The sequence below is a fragment of the Apis florea genome, unplaced genomic scaffold, assembly GCF_048593485.1.
Source record: "Apis florea isolate Af1SG1 unplaced genomic scaffold, ASM4859348v1 contig_2293_pilon, whole genome shotgun sequence".
In the NCBI taxonomy this organism is placed as follows: Eukaryota; Metazoa; Arthropoda; class Insecta; order Hymenoptera; family Apidae; genus Apis; species Apis florea.
Genome location: NW_028256554.1, coordinates 2401807 through 2423740, shown reverse-complemented (window position 1 = coordinate 2423740; position 21934 = coordinate 2401807). Strand labels below are relative to the sequence as shown.

The 21934-nt window shown below is 49.1% G+C and overlaps 1 protein-coding gene across 1 annotated transcript in view; it reads right to left on the bottom strand.

The window, feature by feature from the left end:
- LOC100863339 (uncharacterized) overlaps positions 1-21934 on the bottom strand; it is a 247090-nt gene that overhangs the window by 163498 nt on the left and 61658 nt on the right. The window contains 1 exon segment of the mRNA XM_086903552.1: positions 19579-19717. Coding sequence (XP_086759678.1) covers positions 19579-19717 — 139 coding nt within the window.

Sequence of the window (21934 nt, the reverse complement as noted above, 5' to 3'; positions counted from 1 at the left end):
GACAGGTGGAAAGGAGAGAGAGAGAGAGAGAGAGAGAGAGAGAGAGAGAGAGAGAGAGAGAGAGGAAAGAGGGAGGGACACAACGAAGGGGGAGGAGGGCGCGTCTTTTAATATCGGCGGCGCTTTTGAAGGAGGGAGGAGAGGAGCATGCTAGGAACCGCTAGATTCCGTTGATTGACTGACTGACACACGTAGGGGCGCTAAAGGGGCCGTGGGGGCCAGACAAAGGGAAAACTCGGGGATAAGTTCGGGGTCGAAGATGGGAAAGCGGGGCGGAGAGCAATCTCTTACGCTCGAGTTTGTCTCCCCCGCGCGGGGGGACATTCGCCGCCCCGATCACTCCGAATAATCATCGCGGGACACACAACTCTCGCGCCTCGCTGCATCTACGAAAATTAAAGACGGAAACCGGGGGCCGGATCGACACCGGATTTCGCGGGTCACGCTTTGGATCTTCGCCTCATCGAGAGGGATGAAAGAGGGATGAAGGAGAGAAAATGGACCGCGACGTCGTTCACCACCCGAGAGAAGAAAACTTGCATACCATGGTGCATGCATGTGGTGTAATATGTGTGGGGAAGAAGAGAAATTTTTTTGAAGAGAGCGAACCTCGAAAAAGAAAAAGAGAAACGTGTCGACCGAGAAACCTAGATTCTCTGGCCTAGGGAGATGAGGGGGAATGGAAAATCGGTCGGTTGACGTCGGTTTAACGAAGCGACCCGTAACGATGATTTATAGAATTCCTCGACCTCGATAATCCTACGATTCGACGACGCGAAGAATCACGCGAGTATTAGATTAGAAGGATGATCGTGCACGTTACAACACCCTTTGTAAAGAGACGATTCCAGTGGAATATCGATTACTCTTCCTCTTCGAGGAACAGTTTTCGAGATTCCGGGCGAAGGAATTCACCGGTGAGATATTTCTCCAGCGACTAATCCTTTAATGCACCTCCATTCCAACGAGATCCCTCCTCCCCCACCCCCAAGGTATACCCAGCGTTGATAAAGTTTTAAATTATTTTGCTTGGACCGCGGAACCTACCCTTATCCCGTCTTTCGCGGACGTCTCTCGAGGAATCCGTATCCGCAAGATTCGCGGGCTAATTGAATACGTAACGAGAAGCCGAATTGAAAGGCATTCGTTGTCAATGGAGTTGGCCGGTCGGCGAAAGATCCACGGCTCGTTCGTTCTTCGTACCGCGGTCGGATGAATCGGAATAAGCACGAAAAAAAACGAACGTGCGCGATTCGTTCGATAATAAGCGTGATGAGATTTCTTGAAGGCATTTCTTGAAAAAAAAAAAAAGAAAAAGTGAAAATCCATCGTAATCCAAAACGATTTATCGCCATCCTCGAGAGAGAAGAAAAAAAGAGAAGGGAAAAAAGGAGAAGAAGAGAAAGAGAAGGAGGAAGGAACACGAGATAAAATCCGCGTGTTGTAAAACCTGTAAAATATTACGCGTCGCGTGTCGGTGGAATGGAAAAAGGCAACGAACGGCGAATCGAATTTGAAAAACGGCCACGCGGGAAGTGCTGGCAAGGACGTCACGAACCTTTTAAAGCTCTCTGTTATCCTTGGCGGACTGTTCCCGAAGGACACTCTTATCTCCGCCCCGGTGTTTGCTTTGCGGATCTTAACAGGGTAACGTTCGCTGCCAGAAACGGTCCACGAGAAATTCTACATTGGCGAGTAACCGGCCGCCGCGAAGGGAGGACGAGTAGTGAAATAACAAGACCGAAATGCACGAGGGGTGGCGCGAGAAAGGCGCGAGGAAGGAGGAAATGAGAGAAAGGGGCGTAGGATAAGGAGGAAGAGGGAGAGGGAGAGGGAGAGAGAGAGAGAGAGAGAGACGCGAGGATAAGACGACAATCCGGTGCGCAAATGCCACCGGGATTTAGATCGGACGTCTCTAATGGCAGCAGGATTTCAATGGCAAATGGCACCTGCCAGATCCTCGCCACTTGTTTGGCCAAAGGATTTGTAAAATCTGCCGAGATATCCGTGTGGATACTTACGCCGCTCATACAAGATATCAAGCCGAGTAGAAAGTGGTATAAAACGGCCTCATTGATTTAACGAAGGATAAACGGCGGGCTGCTGTGTCGATGAAATCGGCGGCTCAAAGGCCGCCACGTACGATCGATAAACCATTTTTACCATTTTTTTTTCTTTTTTTTTTCCCCCCTCCTCGTTTCGTGCAAGACACAAGTTTTCGTGCAACCGATCTATCCAACCGATTTCACGAACGTATCTTCGTAGCGGAGAATTCCCAACGATTCCCGTCAAACGATCGAAAAGGAAAGAGAGAGAATAGAAGAGCGTAAAGCAAAGGATGCTCCGAACTCGAACGGGGCCAATCAATTCCGCCCCGCTCGGAATCTAAGAAAAAAAAAGGAGAACGAATCGGTTTCACGTTCGAGCGAATATTCCGCGATACACTCCAATCTCCAAACACTTCGCCTCTTTCCCTCGAAACGCTACTTTCGTCGCTTCAGCCCCCGTCTTATATTACCGTCCTAAGGGTGTCTCCGTGCCCTCTTTGACATTTTTGCCGAGGAACAAAGCCGAGGAGAGGGAAGAAGGCAGAAGAGGCCGCTAACAAACCTTCGAATCGCAAACTTACGTTACGTACCGCGAACAGGGGGAAAAAGAGAGGAGGAGAGGAGGGAGGGAGGGAGGGAGGGAGAGTGGTACAGGCGCGAACAAATATTATTCAGGATGCAGTTTTTTCCACGGAGTGGACGTTTTTGCGTGGCCTTCAACGACGATATCTAACAACGACGCGATAACGTCGAACGAACGATCTCACGATCGTTCTCGAAGGAAAGAAAGAAAGAAGGAAAGGAAAAAAAAAGAGGGGAGAAGAAAAAGGTTCCCTCCCCGATCGCGGCTCGGTTTCTCGAGAAAGAGAAGAAGACGAACGCCGCGTTATTCTCCGCGGCAAAAACCGAATTTCTCCGCCCTCTCTCGTTCGACGAGAGCAAACAATCTAACAAGCAAAAAGTCCCTTTTACGTCCCCGAGTACCGAGAAAGAGAGAGAGTTGCTCAATGCTTGTTAAGAGAAGCCAGGCCCGTCTGTCCCGAGTGTCTTGCCTCTCCTGTTGGCGAGGGACAACAGAGGGGAGGGAGGGCGAGGAGTGGAGGAGAAAGAGAAGAAAGGGGAGGAGGGAAGAGAAAAAAAGGAAGAGAAAAAAATAAGAGAGGAGGAGAGCGGGAGGCGCGGGACGAAAAGCGCGACGGGGGTTGTGTCCTTCGTTAGGAAACGTTAGCGAGAGGCACCTGGTGCACGATTACGCCACGCGCACATGGGGTTCCGCGACGGTGGTGATGGCGCTCGGAGGGTTGAAAGCCTGGCCGGGGATGGCCGACGATATCATGACGGATGGCCGCGTCGGACGACGACAACAACCTTCGAACGATAACGTCACGATAATGTTTCGCTCGTAACAGCTACGCTGTTGTCGTGTCCACTTTCGTCGTATCGCTTTCGCCGAATTCCCCGTCGATGATCGATCGTTGCATCATGCCGGACTTGCTCGGCAATCGCGTATGCGGTGTCGACGTGTAAAAAAAAAAAAAGAAAAAAGAAAAAAAGGAGAAAATGGAACGAAGAATGCGGTCGATCGCGGAAAAATCGAGTTCGAGGGAAAAAGAACAGAGAAACGATTCGAAACGCGTCGTTTCCAGCCCTCGCGAATGATTCGATTCCTGAACTCGATTGGAGAGAGAGAGAGAGAGAGAGAGAGAGAGAAGAAGAACCACTTGGCCGCGACAAAAGCGGGCCGCTGAATCACGCCACCCCTTAAGAGATCCTCCTTGATTTATATCCGGGGAGCGTGGCTCGTAAAACGTACGAGACAAAGAAATTACTACGGCATTCGTTCCAGGGCTGGTTTTCGCCCGAAAACCGACTTTCGATAGTCTTTCGAAAAAGAAGGCCAAGTTTGAACGAGGAAGGAGCACGTACGACGCGGAGAAGGAACGCGTGTTAACAATCGCGCGATAACAATGAGAGTGCAGCGACCAACGCGCGATCGAGGGAAGGGAGAGGGAAGGGAGAGGGGGTAGGGATAGAAAAGCGAGAGTAACTTGTCGCGTCGAGCGTGCATGGAGGAGAGGAGGATTTGATGGATTTTAACCCCGACTGATATTCGATTACCGATCAGCCTCTCCCTCGACCGATAATCCATTATAGTTCTTGCGTCCTCTCTCCCCCAATACACCCTGTGCCAATGACTCGCGCGTTTTCTGGAATTTATCAGCCAGAAATTGGATGGCAAATGGGGTTCGCGCGGCATCTTCTCGACTAATGGGAGGTGGATGTAAGCAGTGGATGGCGTAGTTTCCCAAACCACCCTTTGATGAGAAAATAATCGGATATCGAAATCGAATCCTTCCCGGTCTGGCAAACTGGTTGAAAGATTTTTATTCCAACCAAAGAATAGTGGAAAGCGAGTTGGACGATTCACGGAGGAGGAAGACAATGGCGCGTAATCGCGTGTCTTGTTTGCGCACACTTGCGACGGATGGAAAAGAGAAGAGAAGGGAGAGAAAAGGGCGGGACCCCTTTAATCTTGGCGGATCAAAACGTCGCGGCGCGTTGCGTCGCCGTGGGACCGCCACGACCGATGCGTGATTGCTCCGCGCGTTCGAGCGGAGCAGGCGTAACAGCGTTTCAAAGGGGCGAGCGAAAATTGCATTGTAATTAAAACCGCGGCGTCTTTGTTGGCGCTCGAGGAAAGTGCATTCGCGGCGCGCCCTCTTCCCTCCAAGCCGGCCGTCGGTTGAAGAGGGCGCCGCCGGTTGATATTATCGCGGCCAATAATCCTTCTTTCCGACCATTGTTCCCTCGTTCGCGCGCCGTTCGTCCAACGCGTAATTACACGACGCGTCGTATTTTGGTGAAAGGGAGCGATCTCGAACGAACTTGGGGGGGGCCACGTTGCGAAGGTTACGACGAAGGAAAGGCGAATCCTTTGCCGAATCCGGCCAGGATTCTATTTAAAACGAGGCAGAACTATCGGGACGAGTGGTAACGAATCTTCTTTACGATCCATAAATCAGCCGCGTTGGAACTTTAATTGCGCTCGGACCAAGCTGGGCCCAACTTCCAATTTTCTTCCGGTCGATAACAACCTTCTTCTAAGAAGATTTCAACGATAATAATCTAATCCCCCTAAAATTGACTCGAAATCCTGAAGTAAATAATAATAATAATAATAATAACTGATAGAGACAGAGAGAGAGAGAGAGAGAGAGAGAGAGGATTTTAATCCATCGAAACGAATCGATCGCGCAATTTCATCGAGTCGAGGGCTGGAGGAACTGACCCTCGCAAGCTCGACGAAAAGTCATCTCTCCCTCGAAACTCTCCCTCGACCCTTCGAACAATAACCGGATTGTTAGCATTGATTAAAGCGCACCGCGGATCAGATGGACCGTTCCATCCGCCCCTTCTGCGGTCAGCCCCCCCCCCCCCGATCCGTCACCGACTCCTCGGAAACGCCGCAATGGTTTACGCCTCGTGCACCCTTCGACCGATCCAAGATCGCTCGAACCGCTCGTAAATTCTTGAATCATAGGGCGTGTTGATTCGGCGCGTTTCGAGAGAATCCGATCCGAAAGGAGAACTCGTCTGGTCTCGACACCTGTCGTGTCGTGTTTCTCGAAAAGATAAAGGAAAAAAAGGAAGGGAAACAAGACGATACGCTCTCTCTCCACGAGTGTTCGTCGTCGCGATTCTCGACCGTTCCACGGGCGAATCGGCGTATCTTCCCTTGTTTCCGGTCGGCTCGTCGGGAAAATAACGAGGTCGTCGGTTACTTTCCTTAACAACCTCGAGGCTACGGCGTGATTGTAACGCGGCGGAGAGATCCGCGCCGTCCATCTCTTCTTCCCACCCCTCGGCCTCGTTCTTCGTTTTTAAGAAACCGGCGTAGCGATCCTAACCTCAACCCGCCGCCTCTCTGAAGCGCGCCTTTTCATTTTCACCCGTCCCGCGCGCATCGCGTCGCTCGATTCTTTTTCGCGGCCGCGCCGTGGAGAGGAGGCTCCGCTCGAGAGAGAACGGGTCTCGCACACATTATGTTGGCCTAACGCGCGTGACCCAGCCATAATGGAGGCCGAAACCTCCTCCACCTCCTCCCTTTCTCGTTCGGACAAAACTCTCTCTCGTAACGAGCCGCCTCGCCTTCTCCTCCGTAATGGAAACGCGATGACGGCCGCCGTATTTTAATTACGAGAAGAAAAAGAAAGAGAGGAGGAGGGAGGGAGGGGGGGAGGGGGGAAGGAAAAAAAAAAAGTACTCTGACACGCGCCTTCCCGCGAGTTTAACTTCGAGAAATCATCGGCAAAAGCTTTTTTAAGCTTTCCTCCCCGAAAGGGTAGAGTTCTCTTTTTAATCCATTATACCTTCCCGTACCGGAAGTATTATTATCGCGATGGCGAAACAAGTGTTCTCTCTCTCTCTCTCTCTCTTTTCTCGTTTTTTTTTCTTCTTTTCTTTTTCAAAGAGTTACGACTATTAATTATCCAACCACGCGATTCGTGGATCCATCAGTGGATCGGACGCGTCTCGGCGTGTCACCACCCTCGTTAATGCGCGTAATTAACGAATCGCGATCTCGAGGATCAGGACAAGATGCACAACCTACAATTTCTCGAACCCGTTAATTACGCGTCTAATCCGATTAACCTTCTCTTTTCCCTCTCTTCTCTCGAACGAAGTCTCCTCTTTTCTTTTTTCGATCGCGTGTCTTCCGCGTTCTCACGTAAAAATGTCGTTAATGCGATCGGGCAGGGTCCCCTCGCGATTCCTAAACCATTTCGGACAAATTGCACCGTGACACGCAGCTCTCCTATCATCCTCGGTCGTGAGTCGACGATTCGACAACTATTGTTCCGTTCCTTCTTGCGAGAGGAACGATTCGAAAGAGAAAAAAAGAAAAAACGAAGCTTCGAGCTGTTCCGAGGATTACTCTCGATCTGGAGACGAGAGATTAACGAACGCGGATAGATAATATAATTCTCTTTCTTTCCAGAGGACACGAAAGATCGAACGGTTATCCGCGCGGGGGGCACAAGATCCCCTTTGGACGCGATCTAATGATCCGCGAAACAAACGCCGGTAGGTCCGTTCATCCATCCCTCGCGAGGCGACCCCCCCGTCGAAAGCAGTGATTTAATTTCAGGGACTCATCTTGGAGAGATTGGGGGCGCGCAGTAACTTTTCAATCAGCCGTCAAGTCCGCGGTCGCAAGGGGCGGAGCTCCACGCTGTATACACGCTGGAATACCGTTACACACTCTGGGGGCCGATATTATCGGTCGAAAATATCTTTGCTCTCGTTGCTCTCGACAGCACGATAGAAAAATATCCTATCGGATAGGAACGAGATCATTCGGGTAAAGACGCGTAACTGCGATCGACAAGTCGATCGTTATCGTTCGAATGAATTTTTTTTTGTCCTCCTCCTGAAAAAAGAGAGAAATCCAATCCATCCCCCATTATTCGATACGATATTTATCATTTTCGTTTCGAAATTCCATCGATTCTCGTCGAACGTTCTCGTCCCTTGATCGAATAAAATGAAATTGTTTTTTTTTTCATCTTCTTTTTTTTTTTTCTTTCTTTCTTTCTTTAACGAGATCGAAGCGCGCAAAATTCATCCACTCGGAGCGCGCGATAATCGTCGACAAAAATACGTTTGTCGCCGGCCAGCGCCGCACTCTAAAAATAATTATTTTAATTGCGACTTCCCCTCCCCTCCCCTCCCTCGTCCAGACGCTGTCAAGATTTTCGAATTCCCGTGTCCTCGATGTGTGGAGCGCGAGAGAGAGGCACGAGAGACACAACGTTGACGTGCTTGAAAAACACGTGCGAGGAAAACCGCGTGGCGGGATAACGGCGAGATTCAAAGCCGGCTTAATCGGCGCGGCCGAGCCTGTGGAAATATTTTCTTAACGAGAATATTCAATTTTCCCGATCGATTCGCCGCCCCTCTTGTTGAAAATTATTCACGCCCTCCCCTCTTCCCTCTCTTTCTCTCTCTCTCTCTCTTTCTACGTCGTCGCGCCTCGACGTTATCGGTTCCTCCTCAACCTCGACCGATTTTCAAAACCTCCGCGTTTTCGAGAGGCGTCGTGTCGTGCTTCGAAAGATAAGTCTCTCGAATATATATGCGTGCGCGCGCGCGCGTGTGTGTGTATATATATACACCGATTCCGGGAGAGGAGGAGCGTTGGACTTTTTTAAGCGTTTATTATATCGTGGGGTGGGGGGGGAAAGGAAGCGAATATAATAAAGCAAAACGGGGGGGGGGGAGGAGGAAATCACAGAATGGGACGAATTCCTGAACAACGGAAATTCCTACGGAACATCGGGAAATCCGACGAGAGCACGCCGCCGACCGCGGCGATGTATCGAGAGAGGGGAGTTCGTCCAACGAGGAACGAGGCGAGAAAGTTTTGTCGATAGGGTAGGATAGAGCGCGTCCCCCTCCCCCATAACGAATTCCGATACGAGGCCCGCTTCGATATCCACCACCGCCGCCGCCCATTAACACTTTTATAATAACGCATTATATTACGTGGCACGGCTGGTTAATGCGCAAAGGGAGGAGGGGGCGAAGGGTGTTTAACGATTCGCCGATTCGAGAAAAATTTCGTCACGCTCTGGCCGGTGATGGGCGCGAGGCGAGTGGGCGATGAATTCGCAATATGATACGCTGCTAATCCAGGCATTCGGAATATTATACAGGCGCGCGCGCCGCCTGTTCGTCATTAAATTACTTATTAATGCGTACCGTTTAATTTCGACAAGCTGGCCGGGTTGGCTTGATAAAACCGAAACGGGCGAAACTAGCTGGCCAGCCGGGACGTTCTCTCCCTCCATCCTCCTCCATCCCCTCATCCCTCTTTCCTCTCCCTCGACAAATTCCCGTTGAATTTTCCACGAATTACCGATCGTTATTATATGTATATATATATTACTACTTCTTTCTCGTCACGGTGACAACGGGCAAAATTCCGCGGTCGATCCACGATAACGACCAACGATTATTACGCGGTATAAATGGTATATAAAACATAGCCGCGGGGTGTGGAGCGGGGTGGGGATCCCCGGGTTAACCAACCGGATAGAAGTATGATTTATAAGAAGGGGAGGAAACGAGGAGGTTCTTGCGACGCGATGGCGAAAATGTCTGATCTGTGAGGAAATTTGTAACTTTGTATCACAGTTCGTTCTGATCGTTGATAGATAGATAGATAGATAGATAAATAAGATCGCAGAGGGAAATTTCATTTTTTCCGCGTATGTTATTGTTTTCTTTTTTCTCTCTCTTTTAGAAAATTCGATCTCGCTCGAGGGAAAAGCGTTGCGTAATACGCGTAATAATAAATCGTTGGAGGAAAAATCGAATCGAATCGAAGACCAAAGATCGAGTGTATTTCTTTGAGAGAAAGAAAAATGACAAAGGTAAGGTACAATACCCACGGGTATTCTCGCCGAAATCAAATATTCCTCGCGCACCTCCACGTTCCTCGGGGAGGTAAAAAATTCTATAAAGGAAGCCACGAGGCTGATAAATAAAACGATAAATTTTCGTACGGGTCTTTTCCCTCTCTTCCCTCCTCCTCCCCCCCCCACCTCCCTCTACGTCTGTGACGAGATAAATAAAGCGGCCGTAAATCCCCCCCTTCGACTCTTCCTCTCCTTCCCCCGGAGAGAACGTACGAGTGTTTAGGCTATTGGCCGCTACTTGCCACGAATATCCGGGAATCGCCGTATCTTTCCGCCCCACTAATTTCGAGGGGGTCGAAGAGAAACGAGCGTGAAACGGCGAACGATACGAACGGGAGCAGAGATCGTTAAGTGCATTAGGAGGTTGTTATTTCTGCCGGAGAGAACGTTCCACATCGCGATGTGAAACAAGCGGGTTCACAATTGGGTAAAGGTCAGAGGGACCTTCCGACCGAACATCTCATTTCCGGCGACGACTTTATCCCAAACCTCGAGACAGATATCGCTAATTTCGTGGCGAGTTAATTGATAAAAAGAGAGAGAAAGAGAGAGAGAGAGAGAGAGAATCATCTTCTTCTTCTTATTCTTCTTCGCGAAACGCGAAACGCGATCTCTTGCTTTTCTCGGTAAAAAAAGAAAAAAAAAGAAAATCGATCGATATTGCACAGCGATATTTCGAACCGATTCGCGGCGCAATCGCGTCCCTTACGCTTCGGGGAGTAAGAATTCACGTGGCAGGTGTCAAACGTGCGGAAGTGTGGAAAATGTACGGGGACGGAGAGGGAGGAAGGGAGGAGGAAAAAAACGAAGGGGGAGAGAGAGAGAGAGGGGGGGAGAAAGGGGAAAATGTGGACGGGCATCGAACCGTGACGAATTCTCCGATCGAGTTTCGATCGAGTTTAGATTAAAACCATATACTATATCGGAAACCGGAGAAACAAACGATGTAACTTTTCGGTTTCGGTGGCGGGAACCGTGGCTCGGCTCGCGATTTGATTTGTTCCTCGACGCGTGAAACCATCGAGGCTCCATATAACACTCGCCCGATTCGCGAGATTTTTTTTACGAAATTTCGAGCGGAAACGAGAGAGAGAGAGAGGGAGAGAGAGGAAACCGGTGAAGAAGAATATTTCGCACGAGTGCGCGGTTTCCTAGATAACTAATAGGAAGGAAGACAGGAAGGAGTGGGGGCTGAGAGTAATTATTTTCTCTCGGTGGGAGGAAAAAAAAAAAAAAAAAAAAAAAAGAAAGGAAAATCTCGCTCGCCAAAAAAACTATTTGATCCAAAGGCCTTTTTAATTTTTTATATTAACATCCCGATATTCGTACGCGCGGCGTAAAACCTAGCTCCGTTGTCTCTCGTTTGGTATTTCAACGATTTAAATGTCCGATACGCCCGAACGAGATATACCGTTCCGAGGGAACGGTCCAAAAACCGTCCGTGGATTAATTCATACTCGGTTTTCCGAGTCCAGGTTTGATTCCAGGACGAAATGTGAATTCGATGAAATTTTGCACATCGTTCTCTCTCTCTCTCTCTCTCTCTCTCTCTCTCTCTCTCTCTCTCTTTCTCTCTTCCTCGTTCCGATCAAATATTTGGATTATTTTTTTCTCAAAAGGTCTCTCGTGTCTCGCTTTCTTCTTTTCTTTTTCTTTTTTTTCTCTTTTTTATCAGCAGAGATATCGAGCATATTTCTATCGAGCGAGCAAACACGATGAAACACGATGTTTCAAGGATTACGTTTATCAAGGCGCCCGATGGAGACAAGGAGGGAGGCGAAATCGCGCGGTCGACAAAACGTTTCACGAGACGAGTCGTACACGTTGGAATGAAAAATCGGAGGAAGGTGATTTTTTTTTTCTCCCTCCTCCGCTTCCGCCGCGTAATGATTCGTCCGGGACGGGCCGCGCGGCGACATCCGTCGAATACGCTTAATCAAATCGAAAGATCCTTTCGGAGAGGGGGGGGGGGGAGCCGCCGCGTTACGAAGCAATTAAAGCGCAGGATTAATTGCGACCGCACGCCGGGAAAAATAAGTCCATAAATTAACGACTGCTCCACGTCCTGCCCCCCTCTCTCTCTCTCTCTCTCTGCTTGCCTCTCTCTCTCCCCACCAATCCCGTCTCCTCTTATTCACCCCCCTGATTCACCACTCACTCGCCTCGGCCGCGCCATCCCTTCGTTTCCCGACCACAACCGACAATCTTTTCTCTTGCCACGGATAACTTATTGCCCTATGGCTACGCGCTATGCATTTCCCAACCGATTAACCTGTTACCCAATTTTTTCCTTCCCTTCGATTTCCTTTTCCTGGGAAAAGGGAGGAGGGAGCTCTTGAAACTACTTTCCAAACTATTACTGCTCGTTTTCACGATTTTCGGAGGCGGACGATAACGAATTTCCCATCTATTTTTATTATACGCGACGATAAAAAAAGATTCCCTCACTTTCCACCGATCCTCCGTGAGGTAAGCAGACCCTCCCTTATCTATCTACCTCGAACACGGTCGAATGTTTTTATCGTCGGTTTCACCTCGATAGGTATCGAGCCGCGGAGAGTAACTGCCGCGTTTACGTTTAAGATAGCGACTCGGAGAATGGATAGGTATCCGTTTATGCAAATCGGCCGCGTGAAAGTTAAATCTTCCGCGCGATCCATCGCGATCCATCGGCTCTTTGTGTTCCTTACGGTTAACGGTCCCCTTATCCTTTATTACCAACGTTACCAACCAACGTTATCCGAACGATGATATTTCCACCGACATCCTCTATCGACACCTTTCCTCGCCCCTCCTCGCCCAGGATCGAAAGGAAATCCCCCCCCGAACTTTTCTCCCTCGCCCAGATTGTTTTTCATCGATTGAGCTGTTCGCGCCCTCCTCCTCCCTCCTCCCTTTCAACCTGATTGACGCGACCCAAATTCGCGAGCCATTTGCATTCCGGCCGAAACGAGAAGGCGACGCGGTTCGATGGCTCGCCTTTTTCGAGGCGAGGGTTGCAAGGGGGTGGAACGAAAACGCTGACTGCGAAATAACCGGGACGACGTTGTTGAGGGACGACGCCGCTTTTTTTATGTGACACAAAGTAGCACTTTGCCAAATGACCCGAGTCTTTTTTAGGGCGTCACCGTGCCGAGAATCGCGCACCATCCCCCCCCCCCCACCTTCGATCGTTCTTTGCGCTTCTGTACCACGATACGCGCCTGTACCACGAAGAATAGGGGGGAAAGGGTCGAAGAAGAGGAAATCGAAGAAGATCGAAGACAATGGCGGCGAAATCGAAGGAATTCCGGTATTCGAGTCTTCTAGTTCTAATTTATAGTCGATTTCTTCCACGCCACTCCCCCGTGAGAGTGGAACCGAAACAGGGGCGCAGGTACGCGACGATATATCTGGTTTATAAATATTAAACCGGAGGAGGGTTGGTTTCGCGCCAGAGAACCAGTGTCATAACCTTAAGACGTCGGACTGTGCATTGAAGGGGGATCAGAGGGATTTGCGGAAGGTATCCCTCGTTCCACGATATAACCCCCTTATACTAGCCTTTATACTCGCACGTGAAGAACGCGTACACCGGCGATTGCCCAACGCGTATATATAACACGCGCAGGCCCGTTATCCATAAAATTATGACGCCACTGCATTTACGACTCGAGCAGCGAAGAGACACCTCTCTGTTCCCTTCCGCGGTTCACTTCTCGGAAGCCGACTTATCGGCGTCAATGAAACTCTTTTTTCCCAAAAGCGAGGGTTATAAATCGATAAAGAAAAAAAAAAAAAAAAGCGAGCAGGATGCGTTCGAAATCGAGATCATCGCCATAAACGAACGATTTACTTTTTCCGGGCACGTGTCGTCGTTCGAACGCACGATCGTTCAACCTTTTTTATTTTTTTTTTTTTTTTTTTATTTTTTTCCCCCCTCTTCGATTCTACTTGGTCCATCGCGAACGCTTTTACTTCCCCTCCCCTCCCCCGACGAATCAAGAAGACGGAGAGAGAGCAAGTCGGTGTATTAACGAGAATTCTCGCGGCATTCGAGACACTCGACGTGACTTCGCAAGTTTCATTTGCACCACCCTCCACGCGTCGAGAACCGCGCCGGGGAGGAGGAGGAGGCTTAAGTCGCTACCCTAAAACCGTGTACACGACTTCTCGTTATTAATTACTCGAAAACTCCGCTCCTCCTTTCCGTACACCCATCAAAACAACGCTCGCTCCCCCTCTCCCCCAGCCACGGATTTACCGTCTGCTAAATGGACGAACCCTCCTCCCCTCCCCTCCGCGCTGGTCAATCATTTTTCAGACGTCTCCGGATAATTTTTCACTTCAACGTCTTAGTTTTTCCGTGGCAGATGGAGAGAGGGAGGAGGACGAGGAAGAGAAAAAGGAGAAAGGAAAAAAAAAATGGAGGAGGAATTCGAGCGTTCTCGCGCTTTACCGTGTTCTCTCATTCTCTCTCTCTCTCTCTCTCGACCGACCATTGTAGAGAACCACGGTGCTTCGGCACGGCGCGGTAGTCTCCTCGTCAAAGCGGAGCATTGTCGAGGAGCGACCGTTTCGAAAGAACGCGGTTGAAAATGGAAGCTCGTAAAGTGTTCGAGGCGCGCGTCTTTGGAAGCGCGGAAAACCCGGGCTGGGAAACAATGCGCGCCCGGTTGAAACAAGGAGGGGAATTGAAGAGAAGGGGGAAGGAAGAGAAGCGTCATCGAGGAGATATAAGTATCTCAATTTACCATAAACTTAGACCATAAACTAGCCGGTTCTGGATAAGAATATTAGGAAGAGAAAAAGAGAAACGACGAAAAAGAAGAGACGAGGGGATTGAACAGCGGAATTGAAACCTGCAACCTTCTTCTTCTTCTTCTTCTTCCTGCGTCACGCGCCATCCAATCGAATCTAGAATTTATGAATCTAGAAGAAATGAATTTTACTGCTGTGTCTCCATCTCAATATAATTTCGCGAAATTAAGTTTAATCCAAATCCCTTAGTGTGTTGATCGTTCGATCCACGAGATCGAAGATTAGCTTGGCTCCTTCCTTTTTCTTACCTCCCTTTCCCTTTATCTCGACGAAACAGCGACGACGCGTCTCGTTCGAAATTTAATCCTTCCCTTCTTTCCATCCCATTCCAATCGTTTAACGATTACGACCAAAGTTTTTAACTCGGTCGCCTCCTCCTCTTTCTTCTCGATCTCGAGGAGAGGAGGTTCGTCGACAAAGTTGACGCAACGAGTGATCGAAACGAATTCCCCCGTTCGAAACGAGCGACGATTCTTCGGAGAGAAGAGAAGAAGAGCGTAGAGTTACGCACCGCCACGCTCGATGATAAATCAGAATTTTTCGTCCGAGGAAGGGACGACGCAGACGATGCAGGGAGGGAAGATATCGGAGGGGTTGAAAAATTAAACAAAAACAAAGGGGTGCGCGCGATTCACAACGAAGGAAATAAGCAGGCGCGAATTGATAACGAACGTCGAGGAATCGTCCGAGGACGACCGACAATGGGATATCAGAATGGCTATTATAACCGGCGTAGACTCAATTATTTTTAAGCCACTTTTGTGCCGCGCTAATGAACCGAGCAAAGCCATGGATATTAAACCAACCTCCTCCCACACCTTATCTATCCTCGAAAACCTTCGCGTTTTCGCGAAACTTCAACTTCGAGACCGCCGGGGATCGATACTCCTCGAGCAGGCCTCGACAATTTTTCGATCGGGGCGAAAAAGAAAGAAAGAAAGAAAGAAAATCCGAGAGAAAGAAATTTCCTCGAAGGAGAGAAATATATAAATATTCATCGGACGCGAAACGTTACGAAACGGAATATCGAATCCACTTAAGAATCGAGGAATCGAGGGGTGGGGAGGGAGAAGGCTCGATACCACTTAAGAAGTCATCGCACCCCGGTGTAATTTCAGTATATTCGGGGATGACTCGGCGGATTCTTTCGAGGAAACCAGTTTCTTCCGCGCCATCGAGGATCTCCGCGATCCGACCGCCCGTCGAACAAATTACGTAGGGAGAAATATCGGGAAGGTGTTCTATCGTAAAATTCACCGAGCATAATGGAGGATTGGGGGAGGGTCGCCTCGATAAGAAGAGGAGTCGAGGAGGGCGATTGCCACGCGGCGACGGTATTTACTGCGTCGTCGGTTCACGGTTGCGAGAGGACGCGCCTTGAAAACCCTCAGGAAAACCTTGTTAATTAGACGTCCGGGGTCTAGAGAGCGCGCAGAGAGAGAGGGGGGAGAGGGCGCAAGGCAACGGCGGGAAGAGAAATAGCGGAGACGTTCTCAATGTCGGGACCCCATAGACATGACTTTAATTCCGGAGAAGAAGAGCGACGTCTTCTAGTAAAATCCCTGCCGCCGCAGCAACAAGCTCCGCCGCGTTTTTGAATAGCACGCATAATACCGTTCGTCTTTGAGTCTTCTTTTTTAAATTGTCCGCGGTAAAATCGCGAACAAAAGGGAGGTTGGAGGGAAGTTACGTTATTACGTTTCTCGCGTGGATCCTATGGCGGAGCTAGGCGCCGCTCCGTAACGGGTAAAAAGATACTTCATCGTACGGTGTACACGTATATATATATATATATACTGTGGTACGGAACACGTAGCAGAACACAGTAGCTACGTGAACAACTATCGATCTCCGAAGAAATAATTCACCGGTGGTCGGACAAGGCTTAATTATCCGCTTTTTCCCTTATTACTCGCTGTCGTCGCGCTACCTCGATTTATGGCAGTCCCGATAAAGTCAACGGCTCTGCATTAACATTACGTAATAATACTCGTACTATCTCCCGTCGGGTGGAAAATAAAACGAACGGGGCGAAAATAAAAGGGGAGAGAGAAAGAGAGAGGGGGGGGGGGGGCCACTCTGAGCATTTTCTACGCTCCAACGGTTGAGTAATGGGCGAAAAGAGCGAGGGGAAAAAAAAAGAGAAGAGAAGAAAAGACGCGCAGGAAAGGAGGAGGAAGGGGAGTACAAATCGGCCGTGAAATCCAAGATTTAACCCCATCTTGCCGCGCAAGAGGCGACGAAATCAAGCCCCTCACCGGCTCCGTGATATGATAAACACCGAAAATGACAGCAGCCATCCCGCGTCTTCCCCTTCCATCTTCTTTGCCTTCCATCCATTCGCTCTCTCTCTTTCCCTTTTCTCGCTCGTCTTCCCTGGGCTCTCTTCGAGTTAATCACGTCAGGCAGGCAGACCCTCTGATTAAAACGGGGCCTCCATCCCTTCTTATTATTATTGTTATTAGAGGAAGTGAGTGCAGGGCACTCGGGGAATCGCGTCGGGATAGACGGCTCCTCTGTGTATACGTGCCTCGTATAGATACACCAACGTGTAGAAAAGCGTACGTATATATATATATATATATATATATACGTTTTTGCAATCCCCCTGCAATCCCCCTTCTCCTAATCGTCCGAATTTTCGAGATTATTAAATGGCTGACGAGACTGCGAATGAATCTTGTTTCGTCCGTTCCTTAATTAACTTTCCTCGCCGCGCTATCAATCGCCCCAACAAATATATATATATATCGGCCCCTCTTTCCACGCCTTCCACGTCTTTTCGAGGTTGGAGACAACGGGACGGGCGATTTCGTGATTTATTTCTAACGTTAACTGCTCTCGTCCCTGCCCTCCTCGCCTCTCGTCGATAATTCGAAACGAAATTGAAAGAACACTTCGGTTCGAATACCAAATGTATTAAAAGCGTGCGTAATCGTGTATCCGTCTTCTCGGTTGCAACACCGTCCCCTCGAAGGAACAGTTGGTTATCGATATTGCAGATAAAAATCTGCAGGGAAGGAATTGAGAACCGGTTGCAACGAGACAACCTTAGCGGCAAATTATACACGCCGTCTACCTGCGTGTAGCTCGCGCGTATCGCGTTGCCTATACTTACATCGACAATTAATGTTACCTGCATTCTTACGCATCCGCGTATCATTATTTGCGAAAACTTCCCTGTTTTCGTTCGTATCTCTTCCAATTCTACAAACACTTTTTTTTTTCTTTTCCTTTCCTTCTTGCTTTATCGCTGAAATTCCTCGTTTACGATTTCGAACGTTTGCAATTAAAATTCCTCTTTTTCGGTACCTCCGCACCGTTCCTTTTATCGTTGGAATTCTATTTTGGTATTTCTGTGTTGTTGCTTATTTCTGGAATTCCTTCCTTTCCTCGCTCGCTTTTTCTCCTTCAAGAATTTCCCCTTTAGCATGGCGCTTTCCCCTTAGACGGCAGCCCAGAGTGGATTCCGAATATGGAAATTGTTCCCGCGGAAACTCCAAGAATAACAGTTTATTCTTCGCCATTAATCCGAATCCGCCTCGAATTTCACGACGATCGAGAGACAATCGAGCGCCATCAACAGAGTCTCTAAACTCTCTTGACACGACGAACGAGCTTTGCATGCTGGAACTCGTGAAAATTAACGAAATCGTGTCCTTCCTATGAGAAATATCCATCTCTCCTCTAAATCCCTCGATGAACCGCTCAATTCGGTGAAACGCGAAAGTCCATCGAACAAATGGAAAACGATGGACTCGAAAAATAACTGCACGATCGAATCGGCGATCGAACGATGATCAACGGGTGGGGCGATCTATCCTCGAGGCGGGCCGATTATGCTAATGAAGCCGGCGGCAATAAGTAACGAATGGAACGATCGTAAATCCTTGCGAACACGCGCGAGTTGGCGTGCGACGACAGTAGCAGTAGCGTAACCGACAGCAGTACACGGTTTCCACTTCTTCGTATATGTACACACACACACACACACACACCGATTTTAACCGATTCGACGATACAATTGCAACGTTCGTTATTTGGCGCGTGGCTTGTCGTCGCACGAAATACGCTCGTCTCGTCTCTTTTAACTTAATAACGTATTTTCCAATTTTTTTAATTCCTCCAATTTCTCTCGACGGGAGGAAGATTGAAAAGTAATTGAAAAAAAAATAATAATAATAATAATAATAAATTCGAGGGGGGGAGGAGATATCGACACTCGCGATATATTACGCCAGTGCGAGTTGCACGCAGGTGCACGGGTCGAATTATATATCGAGGATAGGTTACGTAAGTTGGAACGCGAGGAAAAGGTATAAAAGAACGGAGAAGAAGATCGAGGGGAGGGGGAGAGAGAGAGAGAGAGAGAATAACGAGTTCGGATTACGAAACGATCGAGTTGGATCGGGCGCAACACCGATGATTCGCCGCCTAGGCATGGGCTAATAACCGGTGTGGACATAACGAAGGGTTATGCGGATCACGAGTTTGTTATTGGCTCGTTTTAATGACTCGTCCGCTCTAGCGTTCTACTTGTTGTTGTTGTCCGCGCGGCCAAGTCCAGCGTGAACGCCGATATATAAACACCGGGCCTCTGTTGCTGCATCCGAATATATATATATATATATATATATATACATCGCAGTGCAAAGTGGGACGGGTGCGGAATTTCAATAACCGTTCCGATGAAAATTCTAGCGCGGCCGTATATAATAAATAACTGCCCGCTCCTCCCCAAATCAAATTTTCCAATTTCGACGCTTTCCTTTCCCGGGATCGAGGCGAGTTGTTCAACGGAACGTGGATGGATGGATAAGTAAGGAGCCAGCGCGTTTCAACACGCGCGCGAGTTAAATTAGTGGTTGGAGCAAAGCAGCGATTCGAATTCGAACGTTAAATTAGAAGGAGAGCGGAGGAGAAACGAGGAGGACTAAGCGTGGAGAGGAAAGGTTGTTCGAGATCGGTAAAGTTTTTCGCTCGAAATTGAAACGCGAAAGGCGGATCGATCCCGATCGACGGGGTCGATTAAATGCCCTCGCCTGGTCGGCGCAAAGCGAGATTATCGCAAAAACTTGTCGACGTTCGTGGAGGGACTAATTTGTTGTCCGGTTGAAATTACAGGCGAGCGCGTGCGTCGAGGAGGGAGGAGGGATAATGGATCGTTGCCAGGATTGGAACGTGAGAACGTTAGGCACCGGTATCATCGTCTAACGTACCGTGTAATCACCGCATTTATATTCACTCACCATCGATATTAGACGAGGATTGATCCACGCCTGCTGCATGTTATCGTCGAGATACCGCTTCGCTATCCGGGCGATGTTCTCGTGCGGCTCTTTCTTCTGAGTGGGTACCGCGGCCGGGGCGTCCACGTTCGCATTGTTTCTGCAACAAATCGAACAACACGAGCGTCAGCGTCTTCCGTCCAACGTTCGTGGGATCGATCTCGTCGATCCCATCAACGAACGATCCTAGCATACGTTTCTCTTTCCGAGCTAACATTAACAAGAAAAAACACATAAACGCGAGACGTAAACTTATTATCAGTTTCACCTCTGTTCCACGCCACGATTATAATTTCTCTGGGCGCGTCATCTCCAAACGCGGTTAAATTACGAAATGCAACGTTCGAACCCTTCCTTCGACTCGCCCAACTTTTCGTCATCCGAAACGTACGTTCGTTCGATTTTCCAACCATCGATCGTTCGTCTTCGATTCGGGATAGCGGGTTTATATTAGTTAAATTCGTAACAATCGAGATGGCGGGGAGGAGATTATTAACGAGACAAACCGGGGAGAAATCGATCGATGGTTTGGAATCTCGGTGGTGACAAACTGGAGGTTGGCTAGGAGGGGAAGGTCTGCCGAGGTCCATCTTGGCAAACACTGTTATTTACTTGGATGAGTTATTAACGCGAACGACGGGCAGAAGGGCAATCGGATGGTCGGCGTAGGAGCGACGTGGCCCAGGAGGGCACGAAATTAACGGTCTCCTGCGCCCCGGCAATGCATCAAACCGAATCTATTGTGCGGCCGCCGCCGCCATCACCACCGTCACCGACCATCGCCAATGCCGCGTCGCGCCTGTTCCACGTTGAAACAGTTCGCAATTAGGAAACCGACAACAATACGGATCGATCCATCGCCGGATCATTACACCCCTCCACAACGATCGCTCTCATCCGTGCAATCAACCGTGTCATCCATTTTTGCGTTGTGTTAAGTGTGAACGATTTAAATAAAGGTGGGGGGAAAAAAAAGAAAAATAAAATTTGTAGCTTCTTCTTTCCTCCGAGATATGGCGCGCGCATCGACAACTTTCTTTTCCGCCAATTTTTCTTCTTCTTCTTCTTCTTCTTCTTCCTCCATCTTCAAAGGAATTTCACGCGCATGGAACTCATTACTCTGGCTGCGCGCCGTGTATCAAAATTTCCATCTGTTGTGTCCGTCCCGACGAGTATTACGACGCGCGCGATAGATCCCGCGTCGAGCACGTACAATGGTCGAGCATGAATAATCGTATATAGCCGCGTGTATATATATATATATATCGTACACGAATGTTACGAAACGGGCATTCTCCGATTCAATACGAAATTTCCCCGACGGCTTTATACGCTGCCAGGATATCGCCTCGGTGAATTATGAGAGTTTATCGTGACTCTGCGGCCCGCCACCTTCGGGGCACAGCTGCCGCCGCTCCTCCCCGAGTTAAATTACGCCCGGGATGCTTAGAGGCCGAGCAAATTATCGACGAACGTCTCCGATCCTTCTTTGCGCGTCGCATCCCTCGAAAACGAGGGCACAAATAAATTTCGAGCCAATCCAACGTTGTGCTGCAATGGAGGAGGCAAACAATTGCAGCGCACCGCTTTGATCGCCGGCAAAACGCTGAGGCCTCGTTCCTCGTCGTTCCTCGTCGTGTCATCGGCACTCGTGCTAATTACCTTCCTATAAACGTGCGCCCCTCCAGGTTAAAATAATTTTAAAATCTTCTTCTATGTTTTCAACCGTGTTCAACGCTTCGAAGAGATTAATGCAATCGTCCCATCTTCCCTCGAGGGGAAGAAAACGATTTCCGATCCGAGGAGTGCTCGTTTCGAAGATCAATGCGCGAGTTGACACGGATATTGGACACTTGACACGCCCGCATTTTTGCCCACTCGAGCTATTCCAATTCTTGGAATCTTGCAAGAAATCGTCCTCGAGCCTTCTTTCGAGGCTGGATTCGCAGAAGTCACAACTCCTCCCCGCAATCAGCCCGTTTAAGTGGTCGATACACCGCGCGATACGGCCGAGAAAGAGAGCGGCCATCTGGCTCGATCGAAAGAAACGAGAGGATGGACAAGAAATCGTTGGCCGGTTGTTCGTCCCGTTAATTATCCCAAGCTTGGAAGAAAGTTTTCATCGTTGATCGGGCGTGGGAGTCGAGGATAATACGAGGAGAAAGAGTAAGTACGCGCGGGATAAGAGGAAGAAAGGACACGAAGGGTCCGAGGAAGGATTCCATTCGCTTCTCTCTCGGATAATCGGTTCCAAGCTACTACGCACGAGTTTACAAATCCTCGCCGATAAATCTCGGACCAACCGCGGCTTGTCCGC